This window comes from Myodes glareolus, chromosome 2 (assembly GCF_982192425.1).
Source record: "Myodes glareolus chromosome 2, mMyoGla1.1, whole genome shotgun sequence".
In the NCBI taxonomy this organism is placed as follows: Eukaryota; Metazoa; Chordata; class Mammalia; order Rodentia; family Cricetidae; genus Myodes; species Myodes glareolus.
This window is the reverse complement of record NC_142027.1, coordinates 94,904,020-94,916,967: the sequence shown is the minus strand read 5'-3', so window position 1 is coordinate 94,916,967 and position 12,948 is coordinate 94,904,020. Positions and strand designations below refer to the sequence as shown.

General features: G+C 40.7%; 1 protein-coding gene across 2 annotated transcripts in view; it reads right to left on the bottom strand.

Moving 5' to 3' along the window:
* The window catches only part of Prkdc (protein kinase, DNA-activated, catalytic subunit), a 165,153-nt gene that overhangs the window by 27,062 nt on the left and 125,143 nt on the right, over window positions 1–12,948 (bottom strand). For both annotated transcript variants that reach the window (XR_015737081.1, XM_048452450.3), the window contains exons 67-69: window positions 11,339–11,447; window positions 6,392–6,503; window positions 3,941–4,130 (exon numbers count right to left, since the gene is read on the bottom strand). Coding sequence is in view for 1 of the 2 variants with exons in the window: in XM_048452450.3 (XP_048308407.3) it covers window positions 3,941–4,130; window positions 6,392–6,503; window positions 11,339–11,447 (411 nt within the window). In the remaining variant the exon portion in view is untranslated. The remainder of the gene's footprint in view (window positions 1–3,940; window positions 4,131–6,391; window positions 6,504–11,338; window positions 11,448–12,948) is intronic.

Here is a 12,948-nt window from a genome sequence, read left to right as displayed (position 1 = left end):
ACATGGTTCAGGGCATTTCCGAAAGAAGGGACATACAGATTCTAGAGCCAGACTACCAAGAAGTCTGCTGTGAAACAGTCTCTTCTAGAAATCACTGCATAAACATGACTGGAACAATGGAGTATCAACAGACTTACTAACATGGAAAGAGGCTAATTTCATGAGGTTCTCCCCTAGACAAAGAACTATAGGTAACTAATGTTTTGGGAGAAGAGTACCCAGGAGGGGCTGGAGGGATAGAAGGGAAGAGAGGAAATTACATATTTCTATTTCAACCCTGTTCAGTTATAAACTACTCTACCTCTTTCATTCACATAGGGTTTCAGGTAATCCCTACTGGTTTGGAAGTCACTACGTAGCTGAAGGTAACACTGAACTTTTGATCCTGCCTCCATCAGAGAATGGGGATCACACCATGCAAACTTTATGCAGTTCTGGGAATTTATATATGTCAGAACCTAGGATTTCAAGGATGACACCATTCCAGGCTACTGTGGAACTCTTTGATACGACTACACACGCTATTTGAATTCCATCCTCAATTTATTTTGAGGTAGAGCTTTCTGTATTGATCTGCTGGACCCTCCTTCCTCAGCCTCCACTGATGGGATTACAGGTGTCAGCCACAATCCCTATCAAAGAAACATTCTTCATATATGGAGATACGTTCTGTTCCCTTATGAGATATAGTCTGCAAACATCCTGTTGTGTCACGTGTATTATCTCTCTACTTTGTTAAGCATGTATTTTGAGGAACAAAGTTTTAAATTTCACTTCGACAATGCAATATTTATCTCTTTATTTAGTTGAATATCTTTTGCCTTTAACACACCTTTCCACTGTATTTAGCATTTATGATTTCCAAACACTTCTGGGTAAAAGTTCCAGCCTCCGTGTATAACCGTGTGGTCACGCTTTACCCTGAACCTGTCAAGAGGTTCCAGTCTCTGTGCAAACCCATGTGGTCATGCTTTACCCTAAACTCTAGCCTCTCTGTTCAGAGCAGACTCTGTAATTCGAACATCCCTTCTGCAAGCATCCCTTACTTGTGTGCTCCTTGCCCTGGGAGGCCACTCTTCTTCACTTGCCTGTTTTGTTAGAATGGAGCTAGGGGACAGTGGTTGTCTTTCCCTTCACAATTCTAGGGACAGTTACCCTAACTTATTCCAGAGACCCTTGTCATCAGGTTCTTAAATTCAAGCCATCCTGTTCCACCACTTGCTCACTTTCCCCACTACATCTCTGCATGCTTGCTTGTGCTCTTTCCATGTCAAACAGACATTCTCACAATGCACTCAGCTCATCAGCCTTTATGCTATACTGGCTGGGAAACCAGTCCCGGGCTAACTTATGCATGTACCTGCTCTCTTCCTGCACTGGGGTTCAGAGCCATGGGATTCTTTGGAGACAACTCATCAGGTTGAATGGAACCGTGGTTTCCATCAGGACTCTAAGCCCTCTCCAGTGTTCTCTCACGGCTCTCTGACTTTCCTTAGCTCCTTCTGGAGTGCCCCTGCCCACTCTCAGTAGATGCATGCATGCTCTTAAGCTGCACTGTGAACTTCACAAGGGAGCTCACTTCAGCAATCCCTCTCCTGACCTTTCAGTACCGCATTCCTCATTATGCTCTTGTAGGCTGCTCCTCACAAACTACTCTCTGCATTCTCATCCACTTGTCTTCAGGACAAGACTCAGATGTACCTTCCTATAAGATACCCAGGCAATAGTGTCCTGCCCAAGGACCTGTTTTTCCTGTCTTCCCTCCACCCTGCTAAGTAAGGCCTGGCTACCAGCATCCCAGACAGCACAGCACAACAGACTGCTAATCCCGTGCCCTTCTCCAAGGTTTGTCCTCATTACAACCGCATGCTATTGTGAAACAGGTATCTGATACCTGGTTTGGGGGCTTCTTATGGGGTATGTACTACTCACAGATTAGTAGAACCAAAAATCCAACCTTTTTCCATGCAGGAGATCAAGAGTACGGTTATTCCTGGACCATATATGTTATCTTTCTGTCCTGTTTCCTGGCACTAGGACATCATTCCTCAAAGGACAAGAGACCATCTTTCCCCTTACAAGTGAGGCACAGGACCTCACCTTTTGCACAGTACAACTCTTAGCCCATCTAAATTCTCAAATTCAAGTAAATCCTGTTGTGACTGCTGCCTGTAGTTCCAAAGTGAACATAATTTCTAGAAAGTTTTCTCTGTTCCCACAAGAATGAAATGCCCCTCCATGGTACTTTGGTTCTTTTCGTTTGTTTGTTTGTCCGAGACAGAGTTCCTCTGTGCAGCCCTCTGCAGACCAGGATGGACTCACACTTAAGAGCTCTGCCTGCTTCTGCGTTGGCGTGCTGGGATTAGGGTGCTTGCCACCATCATCCAGCATGTCCTTCAGTTCTTCTTACTAAGACCATAATCGTTCATCTGCTGGCGCCACAAAACACTTTCCAGCACACAGTGAAGGGCTTGGCAACGAAAAGAATCAAAACTCAAATTGTACATTCTCTGCTTCTAAAGAGCTTCCAGGATAATAGGTAAATAAAACAATGAAGGTTTCCTGTGATCTTTAGATCTGAATTATTTTTTTCTCTATCCCTAATGTTACTGGCATTGTTGGCTAGCATTTCCATGCAAATATACTGTCTATAAATGCTAAAGAAAAGCTGGTGTCACACAGAGTTCCAGGAAACTTTGTATTCCTCACAAGATCTCTCAGTCATGCACACATTCTCTGCTTCCTCTTTCCTGCCAAGTTGAGCAGCAGTAGGAAGAGTCTACTACGGTCCCTTCAGGACGAGGCCTCTGGCCTTCCCCATAGCACATGCAGCATAGTCTCAAGTTTGGATGTGCCTCCCTGCACATCCCAGTCATGTGAAGCCCTCCCTGGAAGACTATGATGAAGCCTCTTTTTTGTTGTTGTTGTTGTTGTTTTTTTTTTTGGAAAGGTGTTTGGTTTTCGTACCCTGAAGATGATGGTCAAAGAGAAACTGTTTTCAGTCCAAGAAGATTTGTTGTGGAAGGAGTACAGTGTCATGTCTTTAGCCATTTCCAACTACCAGGACAAGCCTGAGACTGCCAGGATTACTATGTGCATGCAACACAAAAGCAATGTGCAGGAGAGAGCTGGCGGAGAGAAGCAGACCACTGCAGAAAGTCCTGAGATATGCCTACAGGAGAGAGCTGGCGGAGAGAAGCAGACCACTGCAGAAAGTCCTGAGATATGCCTACAGGAGAGAGCTGGCGGAGAGAAGCAGACCACTGCAGAAAGTCCTGAGATATGCCTACAGCCAGTCTTTCAGATGGTTTCTTAATGACTGAAACTGATAAATTTCTTTTATCCTCTGAAGTTGCTCCTAAGAAACCCCAAAGCAAAGATTATATAAATGAGTATTTAAACTGAGAAAATAAAATGGCTGATTATTTCTACTAGACTAAGGGCTATAAAAAAGGTTTATAATAGCAGTCAAGAAATGGTCATCAAAATAACAAGCTTAATATATTAAAATATAATTCATAAAATATAATTGAAATATATAATTTTCAAGCAAGACAGACTTAAGATCTTATTATTAAATGCAAAACATCTGGGAACTGAATCTAAAAAAACTATAAGCCTCAAGAACTCATTTTTCTAAATGATATAAATCTGGCACTAATTAATTGCTTTTTAAGTAATAGAAAATAAATATCTTCAAATAATAAACAGTTTGTGATAAACTCTTGAGCTTTGTGAATAGTGTTTCTTCAAACTTTGTTCTCCAAGTGTTGCAATGGAGCCCAGGGCCTTGCTAGGTAAGAGTTCTACACTGAGCTAGATCCTATTTTCCAAAAGCACTTCCTTATAAAGGGAATAAGGAGATCAAGTGATTATTCTGAAGGTTCACAGTTTAGAGGAAGCTCCCCAGGAGTCAGCAAGGGCACAGCAGGGAACGCACCTGCTTCCACGCACTGTCCACCATCTTCATCCTCATGGTGAACCTGCAGCTCCGCAGCATGGAGCGAGCATCTTCCTGCGGCTCACCGACTTCCCTTCTGTCAATGGAATCTTCATCCTCATCCACGCTCATGCTGAGATCACCTGAAGAAGCAGGCAGTCTCTCCTCTATTTTACTGAGAAAGAAGCAGCTGCATAACACAAGAAAAAGTGAGCCTCAACGTCAGAAAGTCATGAGAGCCACCTTGATGCCTGAGAAGCGACGGCACAGCATCACACCTCAGAACTCGACAGGTATTAAGGTTTCATTTGTAATAGAGTATAAATATACACTGAAGGGATTAGATTTCTCCCCATTTAATAAATACACTCTTGGAAGAGTCCCGAACATATTTTAATAGACTTCTAGATTTTATTCAGTGCCTCCATTTCCATAACATAAAGCATTTAAATTGTTTGGTCACAAGATTGAAAATTTTAAAAACAGATCTGTCCCTACCTGGGAAAAAAAAACACTGAAAATTTAAAAAATAGACCTGTCCCAAGTTTGACTTCCTTACACATGCAGCCAGTAACTTTTTATTATTCTCCATCTTCAGGGATTCTTTTTAACACTCAACTAGAAATAATCATTTTTAGAATTGGGAAATTTTTAAATTTGGTTTTAGGACAGGGACTTAATTTGTAGCCCTGGCTAGTCTTGAACTTAATATGTAGACTAGGCTGGAATCAAACTTACTTCTGCCTCCTGAATGTTGGGATTATAGGTGTAAGCTACCATATATATAAATTGCAATTTATATACAATTTCATTCAAATACATACAAATTAAAAATTATACACATATATTACATTTATAATTTACATATATGACTTTGTTCAATTGATCTATTTTATATTACTATCAGTAGCACTGGCAAAGAGCTGTAATATACAATGTTTAGCTCTAATCAATCAAATAACTTCCAGTTTTTTTCATATAGGTCTAATTTTCTTTCCTTCTCTTCTCTTTCTCTGATTTGCCTATCCTCTTCCTCCTTTGTTTTTGAGGGAGTTAGGGCCTTGCTATATTATTCAGACTGGTTGTAAACTCAGAAATCTTTCTAGTTCATCATGTTAAATAAAAGACTACAAGTATGGACCTGTGCACCTGCTTTTTCTCATTTTCTTAGAAATATTATGGTCAGACAAACTAGCATCCTTCCTTTTCTGGAAACCCCCAAGACACCACAGTCATTCCAGCCATGGATTGCTTTTATTCTTACCTCACTACTCAGTGTTCCTGGTCCCGAGCAGGCTCATCCTGCCCCTCGTCCCAAAAGCCACTACTGTTTTTAATCTTTCATTGCTTTAAATCAGACTGCAGACAAGCAGCGAGCGTTACAAAATGGGCACTTGGTCACAGACGGGACAGGGATACACGTGCACGTGAGATGGGCTCTCCTGATGGGGACTAATTCACTTCAAGAAGAGAAGGGGACAGAAGTGGAGAGGAGAGGGAGTTGTATCATACCGGGGAGGACAGGGCCTGAAAGAGAGTTGCCTTTCCCAGCAGTAACAGTTTTGTCTCGGGGATGGCACTATGAGTCCCTTGCAGTCTACTTCTGTGTTCCCGAGAAACTGTGCAAAAAAAAAAAAAAATTCCCAAGGATGGTGTGGTGGTTTGAATAGGGATGGCCCCCATAGACTGATGTGTTTGAATGCTTGGCCCACAGGGAGTGGCACTATTATGAGGTGTGGCCTTGCTGGAGGAGTGTGTCACTGTGGGTGCGAGCTTTGAGGTCTTAAAAGCTCAAGTCAGTTCACTGCCTGAGGATCAAGTTGTAAAACTCTCAGATCCTTCTCCAGCACCATGCCTGCCTACATGCTGCCATGTTTCTCAACCATGATAATAATAAAAAGTAAAATGAAAAAAAAATAGATAAAAAAGAGAATACTGAGGGTGAAGTCCTTAAGTACTACTTGCTATAGATAGTTCACAAGTAATTGACGACGTCTGATTTCATGGCCCTTTTCCTGAGTATAGGGTAAGCATCACCCTCGAGACAAGACAGGTTTAGGTCTGGACAGGATGAAAGCATGAACTCAGAACTGGGGAACAAGACACAACCACATATGGGAAGTAGGAAGCAAAAGACCAACTGGTAAAAACCCAAGTTTTAAAACCAGATCAATGAAGAATCACTACACAGCAGTTCTCTCTCTGCTGTAAGAGGGGAGCAGATGCAGGGTTGTCCACATCACAGCCAGTGGACCACAAAGATATCTTAGGAAACTTGAGTCTGAAAGAAACACTGCACACATGAAGTTTTGTTAGAATGGTTTACATAGATGATCAGGATGAGAAAGGTATGCTAAACACCACATTTTTATAAGCCTTGGTTTCAAAGAACCTCCATGCTGGCAATTCTGGAAAAGAATCCCCTTTTGGCTCAATAAGACTATATCCTACCGATTTGTGATGATGTCATCCCAGATGTGCATCGGGTCTGTCACAGCATCTGGGTATCTGCTTGTCCAGGTTTTCAAAAGTTTTCTAAGGGGACCCAGGGATGATAAATCACCTAAAAATAAAATCAGAGGTTGATCATATCCACAGTTGAATGACAAGAACTTACAAAGTACAATCAGAATTAGTAAAAAGAAACCTAACTCAAATTTCTTATTTTTTAATTATTAAAAATAAAAACAAATTTTAAAAAATCAGCAAATTAAAAAAACAAACAACAAAGCCAAAAAAAAAAACGCAACACTTTGTCTTTCATTCACAAAAGGAATTAATTACATGTCATTATACCAAATGTAATATATTCTGATATGTAAACTCTACCACTTCAGGTTATTAAAAAATGGAAAAATAAATATATACAAATCTTTTTACATTATTGAAACCTAAAAAGCCCTGGAAACTAAATGCTTTCATAGTGTTATAGTGTATTTTCTTCAGGCCAAATGTGATCTGAACTGGAACAATGTGACTCACTGTTATTAACAGTGTGGATATGGACAGCACACACTGGGCATCCATCCTTATATCCAATTAGGATACACGTCTCAGCCCTAGGATCATGCAGGCACATGTCTACTATCTAAAGCAATCTAGTTTGAGAAGAATTCTCACAATTTGGAAATCTCACACTGTAATGTTTATAGTCTTTCTATGGCTGGGAAGCAGTAGTTAAAAATACCTTTACCAGCCGGGTGGTGGTGGTGCATGCCTTTAAGGCCAGCACTTGGGAGGCAGAGACAGGCAGATCTCTGAGTTCGAGGCCAGCCTGGTCTACAAGAACTAGTTCCAGGACAGGCACCAAAGCTACAGAGAAACTGTCTTAAAAAACGAAAAAGAAAAAAGAAATACCTTTAGATCAGACAGCCTGGGTTCACATATTTAACTTAACCTGCACCACCTCATACAACTTAGTTAAGTTCTAGGACACCATAAAATGAGAAGAAAAACAGCACATCTTATATAGATTTTAGAAAATTTGAAAATGGGGAACAGAACAAAACACAGTTCTCAAAAGATAAAACATGAATGGCTGAAAACAAAGAAATGTTCCACATCCTTAGTCATGAGGGAAATACAAGTCCAAACTCCTTTGAGATTTCATTTTACACCTGTCAGAATGACAAAGACCAATAAATCAAAGGATAGCGCATGCCGGCAAGCATGTGGAGTAAGTGGAACACTCCTCCATTGCTGGCGGGAGTACAAACTTGTGCAGTCACTATGGAGATCAGCGGTAATTCTTCAGGATGATGGGAACTGATCTGCCCGAGAGCCAGCTATAACCAAGCACAGCCTACACCAAGCACAGCTAGTGGACCACAAGGATATCTCAGGGGGAATGTAAGTCTGAAAGAGACACTGCACATATGAAGCTTTGTTAGAATAGTTTATGTCGGTGACCAGGATGAGAAAGTTATGCTAAACACCACATTTTTATTAGCCTTGGTTTCAAAGAACCTTCACGCTGGCAATTCTGGAAAAGAATCCCACTTTGGCTCAATAAGACTATATCCTACCGACTTGTGATGATGTGCACTGGGTCTGTCACAGCATTTGTTGTGATACATGGGATTCTACCTTCTACTACTGAGACATTGTCTCAACCATGTTCATTGCAGCTCTATTCAAAATAGCCATAAATTGGAAACAGTGCAAATGTCTCAATGGGTGAACATATAAAGAAAATGTGGTACACTTACACAATGGAATGTTACTCAGTAGGCCAAAAAATGAAATCATAAAATGCACAGTAATTGGTTGGAGCTAGGGAAAAAAAATCATTCTGAGTAAAGCAACCCAGACACGAAAGACAAATATGCTATGTATTTACTTATAATTAGATGCTAGCTGTTAAGTCTTTGATAAGCAGGCTACAACCTATATAAAACTACAGAGGTCAGGTACAGAGTAAGGGACGAGGGGGAGGAAAGAATCTCTCTAAGAAGGGGAAACAGAATATATAGTTATGGGTAGATAGGGGCTGGGGGGGCAGACTGGAATGGAACATCAAACAGGGAGAGAGAGGGAAGAGGAAGGTAAAGGAGGGAATACGAGAACAGAAAACTAACACTAAAGGCTATTTGAAGGGCTACATGGAAACCTAATTCTGTAAAAGCTTCTTAAAATAGTATGAAAGAATCTAAATGGAGTCATCAAATAACAGGGGAGACAATGGCCCAACTGTACATTCTTTTGCCACAAAGTGAAACCTCCAGTGCAAGGAATGGGTTACATCTAATCGAGTCGTTGGCCAAAAAGTCCCATGAAAATCCCTAAATGTGAGGTTATTGCCAAGGTCATTGGTTGCTTTCCACAAACTGATGGGAAGGCGCTGTTGGTGATAACACTTACGTATCTCATTAAATGCAGAGAAGGCGAGCTGGTACCTACAGATTTCACTCCCACTGACTAGTGCTCATGGCACTGGAAGGAACTCTGGATGCTACTGGAGAAGAAAGGTCACCGCCAATCCAACTACAAACTTTGTGACTTACAAAGGTGACCTGTTTGTGAGATAAGCTAGTGCAATTCTGGCACACACATCATGGGAATAACCAACCACTCTCTCTGATTGGATTTAAGGACCACTCCATGAGATAGAATCCTTGTCTGATACTGCTTGGTGACCATAAACTTGAGACTAGATAGGCCATGGGCCTAGAAGAAAACTAAATACTACTATTTTGCTAAAGGAACATAGCATAAAATGATTCCTAATGAAATTCTGCTATAGCCATAGGTCACTCAGTCATCATCAGATAAGCCTTCTCTTTCAATAGATAGGAACATGACTCAACAGAGGCCCACAACTGGACAAATCATATATTTAAAAAAAGACGATGGGTGGTTGTGAGCCACCATGTGGTTATTGGGAATTGAATTCAGGATCTCTGGGAGAACAGCCAGTGCTCTTAACTGCTGAGTCATTGAGACCCTACTTTTCATACTGGGTCACCTTGCCTATCCTTAATACATGGTGAGGCAATAGCACAGACACTGAGAGACCTCCTGAAAAGCTTCTGTAAAGCAAAGGACACAGAAAACAAGACAAAATGACAGCCTACAGAATGGAAAAGATCTTCACCAATCCCACATCAGACAGAGGGCTGGTCTCCAAAATATACAAAGAACTCAAGAAATTGGTCATCAAAAGAACAAATAATCCAATAAAAAATAGGATATAAACCTAAACAGAGCACTCTCAACAAAGGAATCTAAAATGGCTGAAAGACACTTAAGGAAATGCTCAACATCCTTAGTCATCAGAGAAATGCAAATCAAAACAACTCTGAGATTCCATCTTACATTTGTAAGAACAGTAAAGATCAAAAACACTGATGATAACTTATGCTGGAGAGGATGTGGGGTAAAGAGAACACTCCTGCATTGCTGGTGGAAGTACAAGCTGGTACAGCTCCTTTCGAAAGCAGTATGGCAATTTCTCAGAAAATTAGGAAACAACCTTCCTCAAGACCCAGCAATACTACTTTTGGGTATATACCCAAAGAATGCTCAATCATACCACAAGGACATGTGCTCAGCTATGATCATAGCAGCATTGATTGTCATAGCCAGAACCTGGAAACAACCTAAATGCCCCTTGACCGAAGAATGGATAAGGAAAATGTGGTACATTTACATCATGGAGTACTATACAACAGAAAAAAATAATGACATCTTGAAATTTGCAGGCAAACAGATGAAGCTAGAAAACATTATTTTGAGTGAAGTAACCCAGACTCAGAAAGACAAATATCACATGTACTCATTCTTAAGTGGCTTTTAGATATAAAGCAAAGAAAACCAGCCTACCAATCACAATCCCAGAGAAGCTAGACAACAATGCGGACCCTAAGAGAGACTTACATGGATCTAATCATGGAAGTAGAAAAAAAAACAAGATCTCCTGAGTAAACTGGGAGCATGGAGACCTTGGGAAAGGGTAGAAGGGGAGGGGAGAGGAAAGGAGGGGGAGCATAGAAAAACACATAGCTTAATAAAATCAATAAAAAAAATACACGTGGAGGTGCTCAGTCTTACTACAACTTGATGTGCCATTTTCTGTATAAACTCATGGGCAATCTGCCCTTCCTTGAACAGAAATGGAGGAGTGAATTGGGAGGTGGAAACAGAGTGGGATTGGGGAGAGGGACTGGGAGGAGAAGAGGGAGGAGAAACTATGGCAGGGATGTAAAAAAATAAATTAACTAATAAAGATTAATATAACTCATTAGAGGTAGAAAGTACTTAATTATATTATTAAGATGGCTTAAAAATACAATACTTCTCTAAATTTAAAACAGGGAACAATAAAAACATCTGATAAATCATTTTTAACTATTCAGAAGAAAATTGAAACAGATTTAGAATGAAGACATTTCCCTTACAAAGATGTATACTCTCTTGGGGTCTTGTACGGTTTTTCGGAGGAACAAGAGTAAAATCTGCTGTTGGTGGTGCAGGGACCTACATGATCTCTACTGTTGTCCAAAGCCTGCCACCTCCTCCCCACTGTCTCCTCAGACTCGCCACGCCACTCCTATTCTGGACAGTGAGGCCTGTCATGGCAGTGGTCCTCTGGGGAGGGCTCTCGGGCCCTTCTCTCCACACTGCCCTAGGGTCCCCCTTCAGGAGCCTCCAGGTCCAACCCTGGAATCATTTCTGAGGACTTCAAGCTGTCAGTATTCTGTTCGGCTTTGTAGTTCCAGTTCCTGGAACAAGAGTGCTGGACCATTTTAAACATTTAATCTAGTGACAGGTGCATTTTTAGGACACATCCAAGGCAGTTTTCATCCCATACATTAAATTTAGCTTCATTAAGCAAAAATTCAGGTGTTAAAGTCCCTCCACAATTAGAAAGGAAAAAATAATGACAAGCTTAAAACTTACCATGTTTACTTATAAAGTTGAGGAACTCCTCAATTTCTGCTAAAGTCTGCACAGACTGTAACTTGGCAAGTTTACTTGTGTGTAAGAAGACATCAATACTAGAATAATTCTAGAAAAGGAGAAGCCTTGTTATAAAGGGAATATATGACTTAAAACTTTTAATGGTTTAAAAAAACATGATATAGCAACTACCCTATAAATATAAGAATCATGTAGTGTCTTACAATGCTTAACAATTATGCTTTGAAAACAATTATTAAATGGATTAAACTAAAAAATTATTTAGGATTTCAGTTACATTTTGTTTCAGCTATATCAATAAGATGAGCATAATCTGGCTATCAGATTCCTTGTTCTATCTATCATCTACCTAGTATAAATCTATTCCAGGTCCATTTACATGGTAGACAAATACTCTTCTGCAAGCTACATTCCTAGTTTGTACCAAATTTTAAAAATCTTATAATACAAAATTATAAAAACCACACGAGCCCACTCCTTTTTATTTATCTTGCGTGTGTGAGGGTAGAAGCATGCCATGGTCCGTGCGCGGAGGTCAGAGCACAAGCTTGGGAGCCAGTCCTCGCCCTCCTCCCTTGGCTGGTGTCACACAAGGTTAGCTGGACTGCCCTAGTCGGCTTTTTTTGTTGTTGCAATAAAATACCATGCCCAAAAGAAACTTGATGAGGAAAGGATTTATGTGGTTTACAGGTTACAGTCCATCACCATGGGAAGTCCAGGAACTCAGAGCAGGTGCTGGGAGGTAGGAACTGAAGCAGAGACCATAGAAGAAGGGATGCTGCTTGCTGGCTTGCTTCCCATAGTAGTAGTATGCTCAGCTTGTCTTCTTACACAATCCAGGGCCAGCTGCCTAGGGTGGGAGCACCTGCCTAGGGTGGGAGCACCTACCTAGGGTGGGAGCACTGGCCTCAAGACATGCCCATAGACCAATCTGACAGAGGCAGTCCCCCAACTGATACTCCCTCTCAGCAGCATGTGCAGTAAGAGCTCCGAGGAATTCTCCTCCATCTCCCATTTCATTAGAGAAGGGCTGAGGTGACAGACACGTGCTACCATATCTAGCTTTACACGGCTCCTGGAATCTGGCCTGGGTCCTCATGCTAACAAGTACTTTCTCCACTAAGCCATCTCTCCAGTCCTGACACCAAGTCTTTCTAGTCAGCTCACTAATTTACTTTAAAATGATAAAAACAAAAATGAAAAAGATAAATGACTATGTTTCTAGGCTTAACATTGTTGGTAGAGTGTTAGTGGTTACTAAAGAAACAAACCAAATAACAACCATGAAAACATAAAAAAAGGGCAGAAAATGAATATAGGGCACATTAACTGATTTCCTAATTAAATTCTGCAGTGTTAAATCTTACATTACTTTTAGTTAGTCCTTTCAAAGTAATTGGAATATATCTTCAAACAAGTATTAACCTCCCTGGTATGACCACCCAGAAGAATGTTTCATGTTCTCTTTTAATACCACTGAGATGGCAATCTGCATTGTGTCCACACAGAGAGATTAGATCAGTGTATGCATTTATTTATAAATTAACTAAATTTCTAAACAACAATCCCAGAGAAACTTCTACAATGCA